The sequence below is a fragment of the Phyllopteryx taeniolatus genome, chromosome 17 (genome assembly GCF_024500385.1).
Source record: "Phyllopteryx taeniolatus isolate TA_2022b chromosome 17, UOR_Ptae_1.2, whole genome shotgun sequence".
NCBI lineage: Eukaryota > Metazoa > Chordata > Actinopteri > Syngnathiformes > Syngnathidae > Phyllopteryx > Phyllopteryx taeniolatus.
This window is the reverse complement of record NC_084518.1, coordinates 7,852,726-7,873,909: the sequence shown is the minus strand read 5'-3', so window position 1 is coordinate 7,873,909 and position 21,184 is coordinate 7,852,726. Positions and strand designations below refer to the sequence as shown.

General features: G+C 41.7%; 1 protein-coding gene across 3 annotated transcripts in view; it reads right to left on the bottom strand.

The window, feature by feature from the left end:
- Positions 1–21,184, bottom strand: part of opcml (opioid binding protein/cell adhesion molecule-like) — a 328,101-nt gene that overhangs the window by 44,480 nt on the left and 262,437 nt on the right. For all 3 annotated transcript variants that reach the window (XM_061751271.1, XM_061751269.1, XM_061751270.1), the window contains 3 exons: positions 7,223–7,360; positions 6,431–6,551; positions 5,626–5,777 (listed from right to left, as the gene is read on the bottom strand). In XM_061751271.1, the coding sequence (XP_061607255.1) occupies positions 5,626–5,777; positions 6,431–6,551; positions 7,223–7,360 (411 nt within the window). The remainder of the gene's footprint in view (positions 1–5,625; positions 5,778–6,430; positions 6,552–7,222; positions 7,361–21,184) is intronic.

Here is a 21,184-nt window from a genome sequence, read left to right as displayed (position 1 = left end):
TGACTTTCTATCCATTGATATATTTTTATGCAATAAATGTTAGTGGTGATTCCCTCCTAATTTGTCTTTCTAACTAAGTCTGATCAGGTCATGTGCCCAGATACGTAATAATAATAATAATAAATTTTAAAAAGACAGCCAAAATCTGAAGCGGGTGGATAAACATGCAGAAACATTCACATTATTTCAACTATTTATGATATTGGCGACTAACTTACTCAAAAGAGCATTTTTACAACTATACAATGGCGCGAGGCACGCTGGGAAATCTTCTGATAGTGACGTCACTGTTGAGTCACTGTTGACGTCATCTTGGCAGCTTTACTATAAATATGTATGATGGTGCACTATTGACTTTAGAAGATTTTTTGGGGAAATAAATTATAAATGAGAAATTACAGTAGCAGCAGGGTAGAAAACAAGGTACTGATGGAGTGCTACTATTTTAGTGACCCCAGTGAAAGGGGATATATGCAGAGAATGTGGGACGATTGGACTCCTCGGAACCCCACATCCACATTGAGTAGGAAACAACTATGGTGGCTCAGTTTTTGAATATCAGCGAGGGGAACTTACTATCACAGTTAGAGATAGATGAGGTTCAATGTACCTCATCCATGGTACAAAGGTGGTACTGCAAGGGGGAGCCAGGACAAAAGGTCATTGTGTCGAGATTGGTTTCCAAGCCCCAGAAACAGAACAGGTCAATACAAGAGCAATTGCCCTGAGAGAGAAGATCATGAAGTCCTGGGGGAACTCAGCTACCTCCTGCTTGCCAAGGCTAAAGAAATAAGTACTATTCCTCCTGTTGTCCCTACTGGATGACATCAATTCAGCACTGCTAAGCATCCCGACCAAGAACATCACCGAGACCAATTGGCTAATATATGCAGCGGTATAAGTTATCCCAGAGATGTTTGGTTACAAGAAAAACTACGGCAGGAGCAAGGACAACCTCCATGGAAGAGGTTTGAGGCAAAAATAAGGGCGACCGGGAGAGACGTTAGCCTCCTAACAGAGCAAAGCAGAAGGTGTGAAACTTAAGATAGAACTGCCCAGACTTACAAGCAGAGCAAAGCAACCTCCCAGAAGAAGAAGCAGTACTCATAACACTGGCAGATATCCAAGCAATAGTGTCTAAGATGAAAAGTTGGACAGCACCAGAGCCAAACATGATTCACACCTACTGGCTAAAGACGCTAACTGCTCTCCATGAATGCCTGGCAGCACAAATGAACAAGCTCCTAACATCGGTGAGCCACCCAGAATGGCTAACCCAAGTTTGGACAGTCCTCATCATGAAGGACCCCCAGAAGGGAACAACACCATTAAGCTGCAAGCCTATAACCTGGCTCAGCACCAAATGGAAGCTCATATCAGGCATCATAGCGGCTAAAATGAGGAGGCATATGGATCTGTACATGCAGAGCACAGAAAGGCTGACACCAGGGGAGCCAAACATCTGCTACTGGTCGAGAGGGCAATTGCCCAAGACTGTAAAACCAGAAGTACCAACCTGTGAACTGCCTGGATTGACCACAAGAAAGCCTACGACTCAATCCCACATACATGGATACTGGAGTGCCTGGAACTGCATAAGATCAACAGCATTCTAAGAACATTAATCAATAACTACATGAGGAAGCCAACTAAAAGCTATTGCACAGGTGAACATCAAATGTAGCATTTTCCAAGAAGATGCTCCACACTGCTGTTCTAGATAGGGCTGAGCCCCCTCAGTAAAATCATAACCAAGAGCGGTTTCAGGTATCAGTTCAGAAGTGGAACAACGATCAGCCACGAATGAGCGTGACTTCGACTCCCTGATCCACTTCACAAGAATATACAGCAATGACACTGGAATTTCATTCACACTTGATAAGCCTTTCACAGGCAATGGCAACCATGAGGAGGTAACTCGAAGAACAGCCACAGCCAAATACCTAAAAGAGGGTGAGGTGGATCCTGATTAGTAAGCTGAATGGCAAGAATTAGATCCAGGCTATTAATACTGTGCACTAATCAGATAACCCGCTGGAATAATACCCTGGCCACTGGAAGAGATGCAAGCCAATGACATCAAGACAATAAAGCTCCTTAGAATGCACGGAGGGTTCCACCCCATATTCAGCATCCTGAGGCTGTGCACAAATCAGAAAGAGGGGGGCAAGGGTTAGCGAGCATCACAGGCATTATCCAAGAGAAAACAACAGGTCTCAAAGAATGCATCAAGAAGATGGCCCCCACGGACGAACGACTAAATGAATTCCTCAGGCAACAGAACCCCAGTACAGAGAAGAAGCCAGAGGGGCTGTCATGGGAAGACAAGCCCCTGCATGGCATTTACCACCGACAAATTGAAGAAGTGGCGGAGATAGAGAAATCGTACCAGTGGCTGGAAAAGACTGGACTGAAAGACATCACGGAGACTCTAATCATGGCGGCACGAGAACAAGCCTGAAACACAAGATCAATAGAGGCCGAGGTCTACCACATCAGACAGGACCCCAGATTCAGGCTGTGCAAAGAAGCCCCAGAGACAGTGCACCACATCAGAACAGGGTGTAAGATGCTGGCAGGCAAGGTACCAAGATCTGTACCAAATATGGACTGGAAGTCCCAGAATCAAGATGGCAGACACCACCCAAGGTGGTTGAGAACAACCAGGCCAAGATCCTGTGGGACTTCTAGATCCAGACTGACAAACTAGTGGTGGCCAACCAGCCTGACATATAGTGGTAGCGGATAAACATCAGCAGACTGCAGTCGTGATAGATGTAGCAATCCCGAGTGATAGCAACATCCAGAAAAATGAATACAAAAACCGGTAGAAATATCAAGAACTAATTGAAGAACTTGAGAAAATTGGGATGGTGAAGGCCAGGGAGGATGGCTTCAAAATCCAAGAATCCGGCCAGTCTGTGTAGAGTTTGAATGTTCTCCTCGTGCCTGTGTGGGTTTTCCATGGGTCCTCCGGTTTCCTCCCACATTCCAAAAACATGCATGGTAAGTTAATTGAAGTTTCTAAATTGCCCATGGATGTAAATGTGAGTGTGAACGATTGCTTGTCTACATCTGCCCTTTATCTGGCCAGTTCAGCGTGTACCCCGCCTCTCGCCCAGAGTTAGCTGAGATAGGCACCAGCACGCCCGCGACCCTTGTGATGATAAGCGAGATGGAAAATGGATGCATGGATGAAAAACTTTATTCTTCACATTTTTGTGAAAAATGCACTTCAAATAAAGTATTGGCAAAACCGGTGGCCATTTTCACGTTGAGGCAGAGTTGTCGCCATTTGCTGAATGTAACTTATAAAGTTACTTGTTATCTAACTTAGTTACTTTTAAAATCAAGTAATCAGTTGAGTAAATAAATTACTTTTAAATCCAAGTAATCAGTGAAGTCATTAAGTCAGTTCATGTTAACTGTGGCATCACTGGTCATACACGACATATATTCCTTCAACCAGTATAATGTTAAACATCCATCCATCCATGCATTTTCTGTACCACTTATCCTCATTAGGGTTGTGGGTGTGCCGGAGCCTATCCCAGCTCTTCGGGCGAGAGGCGGGGTACACCCTGAACTGGTCGCCAGCCAATCGCAGGGCACATATAAACAAACAACCATTCACACCCACATTCACACCTACGGGCAATTTAGAGTCGCCAATTAACCTGGCATGAATGTTTTTTTGGGGGGATATGGAAGGAAACAGGAGTACCCGGAGAAAACCCAAGCAGGCACGGGGACAACATGCAAACTACACACAGGTGAGGCCGGATTTGAACCCCGGTTCTCAGAACTGTGAGGCAGATGTGCTAATCAGTTGCCCACCGTGCCGCCACCATTAAACATGTTAAATTAATTATACTGTGGAACAAAACCAAGGTATCAGTAGATAACCACCAAAGCATAGGGAAAACTTATAATTGAGATTTATTCTTCAAATATTAAATTCATCCAAGGGATCCAAGAAGCAAGCAATTCAATTCGTGAGACATTTCAACGAGGTTTTTCAGCATGACACGTACACATTTGCAGTATAACACAACAGATAGTCCCCTCCTTGAGCCGTCACCCTATCATGGTGGAGGTGTTTGGGTGTCCCAATGATCCTAGGAGTTAAGTTGTCTGGGGCTTTATGGCCCTGGCAGGGTCACCCATGACAAACAGGTCCGAGGTGAGGGACCAGACAAAGTACGGCTCAAAGACCCCTGATGATGACGACAAAAATTAGATCTTGCCCGGGCCCCCCTCTGGAGCCATGACTGGAGGTGGGGCTCGAAGGCGAGCGCCTGGTGGCCGGGCCTGCACCCATGGGGCTCGGCTGGGCACAGCCCGAAAGGGTAAAGTGGGTCCCCCTTCCCATGGGCTCACCACCTGTGGGAGGGGCCATAGGGGTCGGGTGCAATGTGAGCTGGGCGGTGGCTGGAGGCAAGGACCTTGGCGATCCAATCCCCGGCTACAGAAGCTGGCTCTAGGGACATGGAATGTCACCTCTCTGGCAGGAAAGGACCCTGAGCTGATCTGTGAGGTCGAAAAGTTCTGACTAGATATAGTCGGGCTCGCCTCCACACATGGCTTGGGCTCTGGTACAAGTCCTCTTGAGAGGGGTTGGAGTCCCTTCCACTCTGGAGTTGCCCACGGTGAGAGGCGCCGAGCAGGTGTGGGTATACTTATTGCCCCCCAGCTTGGCGCCTGTACATTGGGGTTTACCCCAGTGGACTGGAGAGGAGCCTCCCTTCACCTTCGTGTGGGGGTACAGGTCCTGACTGTTGTTTGTGTGTATCCACCAAACAGCAGTTCAGAGTACCCACCCTTTTTGGAGTCCTTGGAGGGGGTGCTGGAGAGCGCTCCCGCTGGCGAGTCCATCGTTCTGCTGGGGGACTTCAATGCTCACCTGGGCAATGACAGTGGGACCTGTAAAGGTGCGATTGGAAGGAACGGCCCCTCCCGATCAGAACCCGAATGGTGTTCTGTTATTGGACTTCTGTGCTCATCACGGATTGTCCATAACGAACATGTTCAAGCATAAGGATGTCCATATGTGCATTTGGCACCAGGACACCCAAGGCCGCAGTTCGATGATCGACTTTGCCATGTTGCTATACTAAGTCATGGATGGCAGTGAATTTCCTCCAGCTCAACCAGGACAAAACAAAGGTTTTAGTTGTTGGTCCTGAAGCCAAGAGAGAGAAACTGTTACCGAAACCACAAGATTTCAAACCACCATAACGTGCAAAGAACCTGGGCGTCATTTTATTCTCTGATCTTAGTTTTATTCCACACATCTACAATGTAACTAAGATTGATTTTTACCATCCTTTTCTCTTTTTTCTTTTATTGCCTGTCGTTTAGATTATTGCAATGCCATGCTCTTGGGTCTTGCCAAAATGGCCATCTCACCTGCTCGCACTAAAAATCTGCAGTATAGCGGGATTGCAAAACTAGAACCGTGATATTGCGTAGGATTACTGTATCTGTATTCCGTGATGATAAATTGCAGGGACTCATCATTGTTCCTGGGTTGGGACTCATTGTTTTCATGAAATGTGCATTCCGGGACTCAGTCTCAAGTGTAAAATAATCTATGCAAGGTATAAATTAACCAGTTAAACTCACCATAAAGAATTATGCTGGCATTAGTGATCCCCATGGTGTTCACGGCAACACATGTGTAGTTCCCATAGTCTTCCTCAGAAACATTGAAGAAGATGAGCATTGACTGTTTGCCTTGATTCTCTATCTTTATCCCATTTATTCCATTGAAAAGCCTGAAAGAGAGGGGCAACACAACGAAGTCTTTTGTTAACAAAGAAAAAGTAAGTGTTTTCTCTAACTGACTCACTTTAGAGCTTTGAACAAAGCAGATAATCTACTTTAAATTCATGTAATGTCTATATTTTTTATAAAAAAACATTCCAATAGTAATAAAATCAGAATAGGCATATGACAAAGATAGTCTTGGTTGAAACTGCCTTACAATCTTAACAGTTTCTCATTAAAATTGTATTACATTCATGTATAATTGCTTATTGGATATTAATCTGACAAATTTGCAGTATTAGCCTCATGTCCATTCCTGTTAAATACACTACTCATGAAAGTTAGGAATATTGGGATTTTGGGTGAAAATCCGTAAAAAGCACTATGATCTTCACAGGTGAACTTAACTTGACCATCTCTATAATTTTTTTCAATGAAAGTTCAGCTGATCAATACCTCAGTGCATCTTTAACAAGCTGAACGGCAACATTCACTATTCATGGATCAAATACCTGTTGAGAATTTTTAATCTGAGGAAAATGCATTCTAATTTTAAACAGGATACAAAGTGTGTTTAAGTAGAGTCACAAGCTCAAACACTTGGAATTGATGTTTGTGCATCAATGTACAGTATTCCGTAGAGTTTCAAGGAGAAACTTGCCTACGATCCTCTTTGTACCATTCAAAATCTGCTCGAGGGACAGCAGAGGCTTCACATTGAAGGACTCCTTTTTGTCCAACTGCAGTACCTGTACCCCTTGCCTTAGAAATTAAGGGAGCATCTAAAAATGAATGAAAAAAATGTTAAGGATGAAATGTTAAGAAGAAGAAGAAGAAGAAGAATCACCTTTTATTGTCATGAACTACAGTACAGAATAATTTTTGTCGCTCCACCATATTTCAGATATCAGATTTATGCAGTGCAGTTAAAGATATTTAACAATAACTATTTATTACATTCTAGACATACTTTATATAAACATTAAAATATACGAGTTATGTTTTTCTGTGTAGAAAGGGTAGGCGGTCCGACACTCTGACAATCCTACCCCAATGTTAAACCACGCAGTGATACTGATGAGTGGTTCAGTGGCAGTTGCTGTGCAGTGCCAATCACCGCTGGATAGATAAACCCTTTTTTCATTCAAATCAAATGTAAAATAACGTAAATGTAAATTTAAAAATTTGGCATGATGACCTTTTTTTTATTTGTCTGGTGGTGGTGGACAATGAACAAGGATACATGTCAATGTGATTCAAAGAGGTCTTCATGATTACAAAACCCCTATAATATTGTATATCGATGAAGCTGACCCAACAAATTTCAAAGTATGTACTAATTGTACATGAGAAGAGAAAATCTGTAAGGCACATAGAATCCATGCACCTTTTGTATGTCACTACCACCCACCACCCTAATTGTTGTTGGATAAAGTGATTGTTTAATCCTTACAATTGACTGCGACCTGCATTGTCCTGACATCAGGGGCTGATATGCCATTTGAAGCAATGCACTCATATGATCCGGACTGATCTTTGGTGATGTCAGCCAGTTCCAGATGCTCTCCCTCTGTGACAAATGTATGAAAGCCTGTAAAAAGGAAAGGAAGAAGGATATTTGCATTAGAAAATTGACTTTTACTGATATGGTCTATGAAAATTAGTTTCACATGAAAAAGACCAGTGTCTCCAGACCAGCCATAGAGAAATGTATCAATTACTTCATCAGCCTTCATTCATCCATACATGCTATTTGTATCCATCTCCATGTCCTTGTTATGCAGTAATTGTTAATTCAGGGGCACGGTGGCCGACTGCTTAGAGCGTCTGCCTCACAGTTCTGAGGACCGGGGTTGAATCCCAGGCCCCACCTGTGTGGAGTTTGCATGTTCTCCCTGTGCCTGCGTGGGTTTTCTCCGGGCACTCCGGTTTCCTCCCACATCCCAAAAACATGCATGAATTGGAGACTCTAAATTGCCCGTAGGTGTGAATGTGAGTGCAAATGGTTGTTTGTTTGTGCCCTGCGATTGGCTGGCAACCAGTTCAGGGTGTACCTTGCCTCCTGCCCGATGATAGCTGGGATAGGTTCCACCACGCCCGCGACCCTAGTGAGGAGAAGCTGCTCAGAAAATGGATGGATGGATGTTAATTCAGGCATTGCCTGAGAATTGCACCAGGTCCAGCTGCATTATACTCTGTATGTGAAAACACTGAACACTCAATAACTATTATTATGTTGCTCATTTTACTTGTTTGAATCAGTCACCTACTTTGGTAGCAAAACTGAATGTATTGAATGACAAAACTTTCTGGGTGTTGTTCCCTTGTGCGTGCATGTTTTTTTTCTGGGTATTAACATTGGAGATGTTGAAATCACAGCATGCAAGGATGTCACTACAGGGGCATCCTCTGGGGGTCGGCACTAGGCTAGGTAGGAGCACAATCATTCTCTGTTTTCAGAAGGTTAATTTCATGTGAAATTATGCTTTATCCCTTTTGTTATCCAGTGTGCATTAAGGGGTTGAACCAGTTCGTCAACTTATCGACAAGTCGACTTTGCCACTGCGCAATGACGGTTTTAGTCCCGCTGAAATCAACAGGTGGTTCACGTAGCATACTAGCAGTGGTTTCAAAAAAAGGAAGCGACACAGAAGGACCCTAAAACAACATTTAAAGGGCAAGAGTGAAGGTATCACAATCAAATGCGAAATAATTCATGAACAAAATTACAGAGAATACACCAGAAGCATTTAAGGCCACACTACACTTAGCAACATGAAGCATGCTGTCGACGACCCTAGTAATTGTGTATATGCTTCAAGGGCTCTGTGCGACGTGCAAGGTGGGCGTTGGTCATAACGCGACATGCTCTCGAGTTGAACATTTTTCATTTGGAGGGCGCATCGTGGCAACATAAAAAGACGTATCCAATAGCAAAGGGGCTGGAATTTAGCAAAAAGTACAGAGACAAGCATAAAAACCTCTGGGACTAAATTCATGGACTGATGAATTATAGATTAAGCAAAGGGATGGAAAAAAATTACTTGAGTAAGAGTAAAAAGTACACAGTGAAATAATTACTCAAGTACTGAGTAAATAGTGAGTAACTTGATTTTTTTTAGCCACAGCATGAACATCAATTAAAAAAACAAACAAACAAAAAAAATGTGAATGTGCAAATTCTGATGTTGCAATGTGTCCGTGTACGTGCGTGCGTGTGTGTATACACAGCTGACACTACAACAAAACATCTGCAATTAACTGCAAGGTGTTTTCTCAAGTTATAAGTGGGCTGAAATATCCACGTTTGGACAGACAGTGCCAGACATATACTACAATACATGAAAGCTGTTGTTTTTGTTCGTCTAAATGTAAACACGAGTAACGCGCTATTGTCTTCATGGTAACGACGACCTTCCCAACATGGCCGCCACGTAGGGACGACGATCAGCCGGGCTGGCTTATCTAGTTTTAATACCTATGCCCGGGAAGCCCAATAGAAGACGTTGTGTGAGGTCATGTGACTTTCTTGTGTCGTTTGATTGGTGAACTAGACTTAAAGGTCACGAGCGCTTAAATTAGATTGGCACAAACAGCAGCAAATGCGGAAGTCAAAGTCGTAGTGTCACGCACAAAATAGTTGTTAAATAAGCAATAATTGATAAATAAAAGTAGCGAGCCACATTTAGATAATTGTAACGGAGTAAAAGTATCGTTACTTCTTAACAGCTGAAGCGGTGGAAGTGTTTTTTCTGGTGTCGTCAACTCCTGTAACTGTAACCAAAGAAGGTTCCGAACGCACAGGCGGAACGTCAGTCCGATGTCCCAGCATATTAGTCCGCCGTGGAGTAATATTCAGAAATTACATCTGTGTGTGGATGGTGGATGTGTGGAATGGATTGAGCTGCCAGCATTCAAGGAGTACGAAACAGTCTATGACGTCAGCAATGGCGATCCCCCCCCCACCCACCAAGGAAAAACTCATCGGATCTAGAGGATTCACATAAATGGCCTATTTTCAGTTCAAAACGTTGAATTTTGCCAAAAGGCAACTGATTTGCATGTATCTTATAAAGATTCCACTCCCCTCCATCACAACCGTGTATGAGAAGTGGAAATTTATGGAGATACAGATATCAGATTTCTACCTTGTTTGTGAGCATGCGGTAATGGACATTCTATCCCCAATATTTCCTGAGTTGTGGTGTCCTTGAGCAAACACTGATACCCAGAACTGCTCCCCAGACAGTTAAGTAGCCCTCTGCTCCAGTGTGTGTTTGCTGTGTCAACAACTGTGATGGATTGAATGCAGAGGGAACATTTTGTGTGCATGTGTTCACGACAATAAAATCGTCTTCTTTTTCTTTAACAATGATCATGTTAATGATTTCTCACAGTATTTATTAACAATGATTTAGGAATCAGATAAATATCAATAGTCAACACTTTTTCTCTGCAAGTGTAGGAAATCACAATGTCACATTTTCATCGCCACTAGCAATTTGTTTACAAGTCATAAACTACATTGCACCATCCATCCATCCATCCATTTTCTTTACCGCTTATCCTCACTAGGGTCGCGGGCGTGCTGGAGCCTATCCCAGCTATCTTCGGGTGGGAGGCGGGGTACACCCTGAACCAGTCGCCAGCCAATCGCAGGGCACATAGAAACAAACAACCATTTGCACTCACATTCACACCTACGGGTAATTTAGAGTCTTCAATCAACCTACCACGCATGTTTTGGGATGTGGGAGGAAACCGGAGTGCCCGGAGAAAACCTACCCAAACACGGGGAGAACTTCAAACAGGCAGGGCCGGGATTTGAACCCCGGTCCCCAGAACTGTGAGGCAGATGACATTTTTTGTACAAATGTTTTTAAAATTAGGTAACGTACAAAGATCTGCTTTCACATTTTTAAGTCATCAGTGTTTTTAACTAGTAACCAAATCTGAATCAATTTTAACAATTTTTCAATATTTGAATGGAATTTTGCCATGGCACAGCCATGTTGCCACTGAGAACATCTATGTTTCTTTGTCTGTTATTGGGAAGCGTGGCTTTGCATGTTGCCTACCAGTGTGGTGTAACTTGACACTGCAACTCTGAGTGACTTCTGCAGGTATCCATCAGTGAGGTATGTTCTGTGTTTGTTTTTGATGAAGTTCATGATTCAGATTCATACAGATAGGTTGAGCCAAACAAGCTTGTAACCCTCACAGCTGCTGTACATACATCCCTGTACCTTTCTGCGTTTACAAGACGCCAAAGGATTGGTGCAGGCGGATAGGCTTTGAGGTTCAAATCATTTTGCAATGTTACAATTTCAATCTCCACCTGTCCAGCATCCAAGCTGAATATTGCACTGAGTTGCTCAGCAATGTACAGCATGTTGTGTCCATGTTTATGAAAGGGTTGGAAATGAACAACACACAAGGCTCAAGCTGACAAAGGTCACAAAACCAGTTATCAAACTCTTGCCCCAGTCTGTTTACGACTTGAGAGTACTTTTCTACAACGTTTTCAAAAGTCTCAGATGCAAAAGCATTGTCTTTCAGCACCATCTGCATAGAAGGAAAGTGCAGCACCTTTTTTCTCTGTAAAACCCCAGAGAAAATGTCCATCTGAGCTTTACATGCATTTAGAGCACTTATCATATCAGTCTTACCTTTGTCTTGCAGTTCACAGTTCAAATAGTTCAGTTTCACAGTAATGTCTGTTAAAAATGCGAGGTCAAATGTCCACTCAGTGTCCTCCAGTAGCAATATGTCTTCGCCTTTGGATTGTATGAACTCTGATTTCTCTCAAAAGTGAAAAAAAACAAACAAAAAAACAAAACAAAAAATTCGTCCCCTGCTGAGCCATCGGATTTCTGTGTGTAGTAACAGGTCACCGTATTCAGCTGAAAGCTCCTCCAAAGGCACCTTGAAAGTTCTGTGCTGTTTAGCTCTGGAGCGGATGCTGTTTACGATCTTCACGACTGGGGGAGTCATGTGCTCAAAAACGATCACTTTTGCACGTAACGTCTGCATGTCAATGATGCAGTGGTAATGGAGAAACTTTGGGAACTGTGTGTCACCTTTACATGACTGTAAAGCAACGGATCCTGTATGTCGGCTGATCATACCAGCTGCCCCGTCTATAGTCACCGATAAAATATTTTTCAACGGTACCTTTTTCTCCCGAAGAATTCCTTCACTGCGTTACAGATGTCAACTCCCTTCATCGTTGTCTTTAAGGGCAGTAGTGTCAAAAGTTCTTCTTTTGTGGAAAAATCATAAAACACTATTCTGATAAACACCATTAGCTGCACTGTACTGCTGCTGTCCACGGACTCGTCACACTAAATGAAAGAGCTTGTCCTCCCATTGACTGTGGAAGTTATATGTTTTCGTTCTTTTGGCTAACATGTTTTTGGGGGGGTTAAATCATCTCAATGTTGTTGTGCCTGCTTGCTTCTCTCCACAAATGCTACGGTTTGGTCACGCGCTTGAATACGAACTTAGAACAATACTGTTTTTTTTTTTATATATATTGTAATTTCCAAAGTTACACCAATTTAAAAATAGCAACAAAAATGCTAGATGCAGCACTGTTAAGTGGCACTTTTTAAACTTTTTAATTGTTTTTTTTTTTTAGAATAGTGACACAGCGGCACGGTGTACGACTGTTTAGCACACCTGCCTCACAGTGTTGGGGATCGAGGTTCAATCCCCATCCCCGCCTGTGTGGAGTTTGCGTGTTCTCCGTGCCTGCGTGGGTTTTCTCCGGGCACTCCGGTTTCCTCCCACATCCCAAAAACATGCATGGTAGGTTGATTGGAAACTCTAAATTGCCCTTAGGTGTGAATGTGAGTGCGAATGGTTGTTTGTTTCCATGTGTCCTGCGATTGGCTGGCAAGCAGTTCAGGGTGTACCCCACCTCTCGCCCGAAGATAGCTGGGATAGGCTCCAGCAGCCCGCGACCCCAGTGAGGATAAGTGCTAAAAGAAAATGGATGGAGAATAGTGACAGAAAAAAGTTATTTTTAGAACAGGTTTGCGGGCGACTCATTGGGTGCTGCGTTGGTTAGCCTTGGTCTATAGTCTTTCATACTGTATCTTTGTCCTTAGTCTAAATCATACTGTGCGCTTAGCCATAATCTAAATAATACCGTACATTTGTCCATAATCTATAAATGTCATATTTTTTCATAATTTATATCTCTAACATACTGTAGATGTTTCCATTGCCAGATCTACTTTACATATGTCCCTCTGCAATATGTCCTTCAATAGTATTTAATAGCAATCATATTTTTGCCCTCTGAAAGCTGTTGCTGCTGCTGACAGTTGTTTTAGGGTTTGTCTTTACACCTCTCAAAATGTTCCAGAAGTCAACTGCTGTTGTTTCCTTGGTCTAACCGTTTGACATCTGTTTCTTGCTGTATATACCAATGGTTTCTTACTTCATTCATTTCTTCATTATTGTCTATGTTTCTGCAATGGTTGTACAACCCCAATTCCAATGAAGTTGGGACGTTGTGTTAAACATAAATAAAAACAGAATACATTGATTTGCAAATCATGTTCAACCTATATTTAATTGAATACACTACAAAGCCAAGATATTTAATGTTCAAACTGATAAACTTTATTGTTTTTAAGCTAATAATCATTATATTAGAATTTTATGGCTACAACACGTTCCAAAACATCTGGGACAGGGTCATGTTTAACACTGTGTTACATCACCTTTTCTTTTAACAACATTCAATTTCGGAACTGAGGAGACGAATTGTTGAAGCTTTGTAGGTGGAATTCTTTCCCATTCTTGCTTGATGTACAGCTTCAGTTGTTGAACAGTCCGGGGTCTCCATTGTCGTATTTTACGCTTCATAATGCGCCACACATTTTCAATGGGAGACAGGTCTGGACTGCAGGCAGGCCAGTCTAGTACCCGCACTATTTCACTATGAAGCCACGCTGTTGTAACACGTGCAGAATGTGGTTTGGCATTGTCTTGCTGAAATAAGCGGGCGCGTCCATGAAAAAGATGTTTCTTGGATGGCAGCATATGTTTCTCCAAAACCTGTATGTACCTTTCAGCATTAATGGTACCTTCACAGATGCATAAATTACCCAAGCCATTGGCACTAACACAGAACCATGCCATCACAGATGCTGGCTTTTGAACTTTGCGTCCATAACAGTCCGGATGGTTCTTTTCCTCTTTGGGCCGCAGGACACGACGTCCACAATTTCCAAAAACAATTTGAAATGTGAACTCGTCGGACCACAGAACACTTATTCACTTTTCATTAGTCCATCTTAGATGAGCTCGGGCCCAGAGAAGCCGGCGCTGTTTCTGGTTGTTGCTGATAAATGGCTTTTGCTTTGCATAGTAGAGTTTCAAGTTGGACTTACGGATGTAGCGCCGAACTGTATTTACTGACATTGGTTTTCTGAAGTGTTCCTGAGCCCATGTGGTGATATCCTTTACACATTGATGTCGGTTTTTGATGCAGTGCTGAGGGATTGAAGGTCACGGGCATTCACTGTTGGTTTTCGGCCTTGCCGCTTACATGCAGTAATTTCTCCAGATTCTCTGAACCTTTTGATGATATTATGGACCGTAGATGATGAAATCCCTAAGTTCCTTGCAATTGTACGTTGAGGAACATTGTCTTTAAACTATTCGACTATTTTCTCACGCACTTGTTCACAAAGAGGTGAACCTCACCCCATCTTTGCTTGTGAATGACTGAGCAATTCAGGGAAGCTCCTTTTATACCCAATCATGGCACCCAATTAGCCTGTTCAACTGTGGGATGTTCCAAACAGGTGTTTGCATTCCTCAACTTTCTCAGTCTTTTTTGCCACCTGTCCCTGCTTTTATGGAACGTGTTGCATCATAAAATTCTAAGTTATGATTATTTTCTAAAAACAATAAAGTTTATCAGTTTGAACATTAAATATCTTGTCTTTGTAGTGTATTCAATTAAATATAGGTTGAACATGATTTGCAAATCATTGTAATATGTCTTTATTTATGTTTAACATAATGTTCCAACTTCATTGGAATTGGGGTTGTAATTGATTTCCACCTTCTCTCATTTTCACAATTGCTTGATACCCACCCATATACAGGCAGCTCTCTGGGTTTGATGTTGGTTACGTCTGTAAATGCAAATTAAGTCTCCACAGACAAGAGCCAAATTCAAAACTGAGGTAAAACATTTTTTTGCTATTTGTTTTAAATAATCAAGATAACAGGACACACATGGACAGCAAAGCACACTTGTCATTTGCATGTTTCAACAGGGCGGCACGGTGGACGACTGGTCCTCACAGTTCTGAGGACCCGGGTTCAATCCCCGGCCCCGCCTGTGTGGAGTTTGCATGTGTTCCCCGTGCCTGCGTGGGTTTTCTCCGGGCACTTCGGTTTCCTCCCACATCCCAAAAACAGCATTAATTGGAGACTCGAAATTGCCCGTAGGCATGACTGTGAGTGCGAATGGTTGTTTGTTTGTATGTGCCCTGCGATTGGCTGGCTACCAGTTCAGGATGTACCCCGCCTCCTGCCCGATGACAGCTGGGATAGGCTCCAGCACGCCTGCGACCCTCGTGAGGAGAAGCGGCTCAGAAAATGGATGGATGGATGGATGTTCCAACAGTTTTGCTCATTCAAGGGGAGTTGTTTACCGTCATTATCCAGGAAAATAAAATTTCTCTAAGAAGCATTGTCTTGTACCAGATGAAGTAGTTATCATTGTTATATTGTTTTTCAGATAGGAACATTTGTATACAGTATTGAACAAATTTCTGACAAATTTGCATGACATATCGTTGGGAGTGCTGCAAGATGATATATAGTTCTGCTTTGGTAGGGAAAGAGCTGTAATGCTTTGTCTTTTGCTCCCAGAATGATGTCAAAAGAAGGACAGCTAATAACAACTCTGAACCACAAGTGTTTTTTTCCTTAAGCTGAAAGTAATTTTGTTGCTAGGTTACTGTAAGTCTTTTTACTGTTACCATGGTGTCCTAAATGCTGAATAGAATAGGTGACTGCGAAGGCCAACTACTGTCTAAAAAGAAAACCTGTCCAAATGAAGGCTAAAAACAACACACTTTGAAAGTACTATTGCGCTCATTTTTAGTTTACCCAATGAGGCCTGTTTTACTGTAACAATTTGTTGGATTTCATCATAACACAGTACAGATCCAGTTAAACTTTCGGAGACTTTCATGGAATTCAAAAGTATGTCTAAATGTTTGACAGATACTGTATTACCTTGCCTTGTTATTGATAGTACAATGAAATTAAATGCTCCAATTTTAAGTTCACTTTTTAACCCGGCTCTTTTCTGCAGCTTAGTCATGCAGAATGTTGTATCTGTATGACTTATTATGCCAGAACAGTTTTGATATGTAGCAGGAGAGTTTAAGACACTCCCTTCGCAGTAGTTTGTATTGAGATGAACATCTACTGGAAATGAAATAGGACAGTGTGGTATGCGTCGCTATCTAGTCCCAATCACCCCTGTAAAGAATATTGGGTAAACTTGTGAATCAACATTGACACACATGCATGAGTTATCAGAGCAGTGATGACTGGTCAATAGAGGGCGCTCGGGTCCCACCCTACCATGCACAGTGGTCACCACATGACTTTCCTTGAAGACAAAAAATAAAATAAAATATATATATAAAAATATACGCGTTTTTCGAGATGCAAGCCGTCGATCAGTCTAGTTTTTGCAAGTAAAAGAGAAACGAGTGCTGAGACTTGACTATTGCAATGTTTAGACTTCTGATTGGACTCCCTCAAAGAGCATTGAAGAGCTGCAGCTCATTCAGAATTCTGCAGCTCGGGTTCTGACCACAACAAAGAGGTCAGAACATATTACTCCAATTCTAAAGTCTCTATACTCGCTCCCAGTCATCTTTAGAATCAGTTTTAAAGTTCTGCTACTGGTCTATAAATTACTAAATAGTTTAGGTCCTGAATACATGAAAGAAATGCTAATGGAATATAAACCCAGTAGGGCTCTGAGATCTACAGACTCAGTCAAACAGTGGAGCACAGAGTCCAAAAGAAACATGGGGAAGCAGCATTTAGCTGTTATGCTGCACACAAATGGAATAAGTTGCCAACAGAAGTGTCGTCAAACCCAAGTGTGAATGTTTTTTTAAGTCCACGTTAAAAAACTATTTTTTCTCATGCTTTTTAGAGCATTTCCACATTTAAATATTTCTTGCACTGTACTTTTTCTCTTTGTTTTAAATGTTTATAAGCTGTTTTTTACTTTGTTTTTAAATGCTTTTAATCATGTAAAGCACATTGAGTTACCTTGTGTATGAAATGCGCTATATCAATGAATTTGCTTTGCTTTTGTTGTATACTGTTTTGCTCTATGGCACATATTATTTTTTTATATTTTCTTATTATAAGTGCTGTCAATAGAAACAAATCACTAATTAATCAAACAATTGTCTGTAATTAATCTCGATTAATCGGAATTTATTCCCCATTCATTTGCAACATCCACCAAATGGTAAGCGCATGCCTCAATGTAGTGTCGCTCCTCTGTTTTACGTACAGTAAGTGCAAATGACTACAGAGTCCATTCTTTGTCAACAAAGTACGCTGTGACCCACTAGTAGTTATCATTGTTCACAGAAGTGGTCACCCGTGAGAGTGATGTTCTTCCTCAAGCACGTTCCTCCGCCAAGCCTTCTTGTCATCATACAAAGTGAGTATTCTTGACACTAGGTCTGCAGCTAGCTAATATTTTAGTACTCGAGTATCCTACTAAATTTTTATCGAATAATCGAGTATTCGGATGAATTATATTTTTGCTTGGTTAAAATTATGAATACACAAGAAAAAAAATCATTTCGCTAACAAATGAACGACCAATATTTTTTTTCTTACATAATTAACATTTGTTTCCCAAATTCACATTCAGCAGTTAAGTGTGTTTTTTAATAGACATTTTTTTCAGTGAGGCAATTTCAAACACAAATAAAAAATATATATACAACACACATATATATAAATTTCAGTTTAAACTTTGCATTTTTTCTTCTTAGCGTTCTTACCATTTCTTATAAGTATAAAAAACTACTACAAGGCACTAAATAAAAGGCATAAGGAGCCTGTTGTGCAACTAGCTAGCATTTACAATAATAACAACAGTAGGTTCGTGGCTGTGCGTTTATGAGATTAGACCAGACTAACTATCTTAAAATGAAGATGAAAAATTAAAACACCTCTATAGGAAACACAAATATTACCTGAATAATTTTTTTTACAAACTTTGCCACTCGCAATATATTTTTTTTTCACCTACAGTACTTTGACTCAAAATGTAGCCACTTCCAGATACGATGCAAATAAACTGGCCATATGTCTCACAGTGCTTAAATCACTGAGCAAAACTGTCCCTTGACGAAGATGATGAGCATCCTGAATGAAGGGATATTATAGTTGCACACATACTCCACTTCTCACCATCGTAATAAACTGGCCACAAATTCAACGGTAGTCATAATGAATAGAACCTTAGCCTTCCCAAGGGCTAACCTTATGCTAGTAAGTTGCATTAACGTTAAACTCACTGATTTGTGTGATGTTAAACTTGGGTCTTCCACCGCATTGACTTCCTGGTACGGGCCTAGCTGACTGGCTTCTATCAGGAGTCCAACCGTCTGTTATCTGCTGATTGGCTGCTGTGAGGAGACAACAATTTCAAATCCTGCTGCTGTCAGTTGGTCGGAAGCCCTGTTGGACAGCTGTCACGTCGATCCTCGTTGCCCCAGTTCACGTGTTTTTTGCTACTGTAAAGCCTCGTTAGTAAGATAGTTTTGTTTGTTTGTTAAGTTACTATTGCAGTATTTCCTCCCATTGTTGGTGAGCGTTTTGTGTTTATTCCTGAATTGAGAGATTTTGTTAACCACCCATATATAGAGCACAAAGCCATAAGGGTAAGCTGCCATTTTCGTTGGAACTGTTTTCTCCTGTTTTTGGTTGTAGGAAGTTAAGTTTAATAAATGTACAGTATGTTGGTTTCATTTTATTTCATGTCGAGTTTAGAAAGTGAATTGGTTCAAGTTAGACGTGCTTTGTTTGTTACTTTGGCCTTGGCTTACCCCGAAGGAACGCTTCATTTTTCCTGTGTAAATATTGTATATATATATATATATGTGTGTGTGTATATATATATATATATATATATATATATATATATATATGTATGTATGTATATATATTATCACTCCCCCTTTCTGCCTCATAAAAGGCCAGAGCCCCCCTTTTTAGCGCTTGCTCTCGCTCAATCGTTCACCTTGACGAAGAACCTTGCTCAGCTAGGAAGCCCCACCTCTCACCACGGGGTGGCGAGGACGCACCTGACCTTCACCCGCCAGCGCCCCGAGCTACCCTTTCAAGTTCTTCGGCAGCTGACGGTCAAAGTTCCGTTGGGAAGGAAACGGGCGGTGGACGTCTGCTCCGAGCGCCTGGCGACCAGCGCTACCCAAGGGCTTCGGCCGCCCTGCACTCGAAACTCTTTTTTAAAATGTATTGATTATTTTGTTTTGCTTTTTATTTTTTTCCTTCCTCCTTTTTCTGTACACGCAATGTAAGTCCAACGTGCGGTCTACTGAAGTACAGATTGGTGCATATTTGGGTTTAAATGAACGGTAACAGGAACTCTCAGCTCTATGCATTGTTTACCGTACATCCTCAGGCCAGCTCGCACCCAGCCTCCTTTACCAATGTTTGTCTGTCCATTGTTCTGTAGTTAGACCCCTCTGTATTGTTTCTTGTAGATTCCTCTGTTCGATTTCATTAAATGTTCTATAAAAATCCACTGCTTGTATGGGTCGTGTGTTTGGATTCGAATGTGCTTCCTATTTCCAAATCTGTTGTCGAAGATGAATGGCTTGCCAAAAAAATAAAAAATAAATAATAAAAAAATATGCTACTGTACCAAAAATAGCATGTTCCAGACTCCAGACACGTGTGTGTTGTATTCCTCTGAAAGTTAACACTGCCAACATGCTGCTCTCTCTCTGCGCAAAGCTCTATGTGAGAACTCCTACCATAATGGCCGCCACGTCTTTATTTATTTATCTTTTTTTTTTTAACCTGTCCTGTACAGCTGCATCGCCTTGCAGAATGGTGGCTTTGTATGCCTTTTGTGCTGGAAATGTTTTGCTGTGCAACAGGGGAGTTTGAAATACTCCCTCTGCTTATTTATTTATTTATTTTTTCATATTATTCTGATGATTATTGAAAATGCATCCGGACAGAAAAGAGCTTTAGTGGACAGACAGAGGGACAGAGTGGACACGGGGAATAGGGGCTGAAGGGAATATAGAATACTTTATATTCTAATATGTAATTCTATATGTAATAGAATATAATATAGAGTTTCAGGGTCTAACTAGTTTGGAAGAAGATTGGATTACAGTATAATTAGAAAAGGGGGTAGGAGTTTTTATTGCAGGAAAACCCCCAGCAGGGGGTATTTGGAGACAGATGTCAAGGAAGAAAGGAACTGCGGGGAGCCACTATAAACATTGAATGCAGGAGACATCTGCAGGCGACACCTGGAGGCGGCGTCTGGAGCCAGATCAGACAGTCATCATTCTGCCGAACAACGATGACGTCAGATTACGGACCAATCAGACGACAGCGATTACATACTGGCCTGTTTGAAGCATTGTATAAGTCTGGGGTAGAGTCAGATAGTTTTTAGTTCGACTACTTTATCTGCTAAGGATAAGATAGGGTAGTTACGAACCCAGAGCTCTGCAAATGTATGACTCCTCTGTCAGGAATAAATTGGTTGGTTTTTATACATTGTTGTGAACGAAGTTCTTTCACAAAAATGAGCACGCTTGGAACCACGGGAGTTAGGAGATTTTAAAACACAGGTTCCTCCAAATGGTGACCCTGACGTGATCCTATCTAAGAACATTAGATAAAAAGACAGAGGAGCGGACAGGAATTCAGTTGGACTGCAAATCTCCCCGGTGCACCGAAATAAAAAAGATGAGCAGAAGCCTGTTTGATTATATCACAAATTCTGCACATTGGAAATTGCGAAATTTGGGAGACTTGTGGTGCAGTTGTTTTGTTGTCAATAGTTAATAAGACGTTGTGTTGTTAAAATTGCATAATTAGAAGTCAGGGTAACAAGGACGTGGTTTCAAATTGTAACGTTTCGGTAGACGATGATTTTGGGACCCCCAAAAACCGATTTAGAATAAGATGAGTGTGCCACCAAAACTCGGGGTTGTGAATTGGACAGTCGAGTGTCGAGGTAATGAATGTGATATGTGTCGGATTTGTGGATTGAAATAGAAAGGCAGAAAAAGAAACAAACAGGATTAAGAAGTGTGTGGGCAAAGTGGTAAAGAAAAAGGAA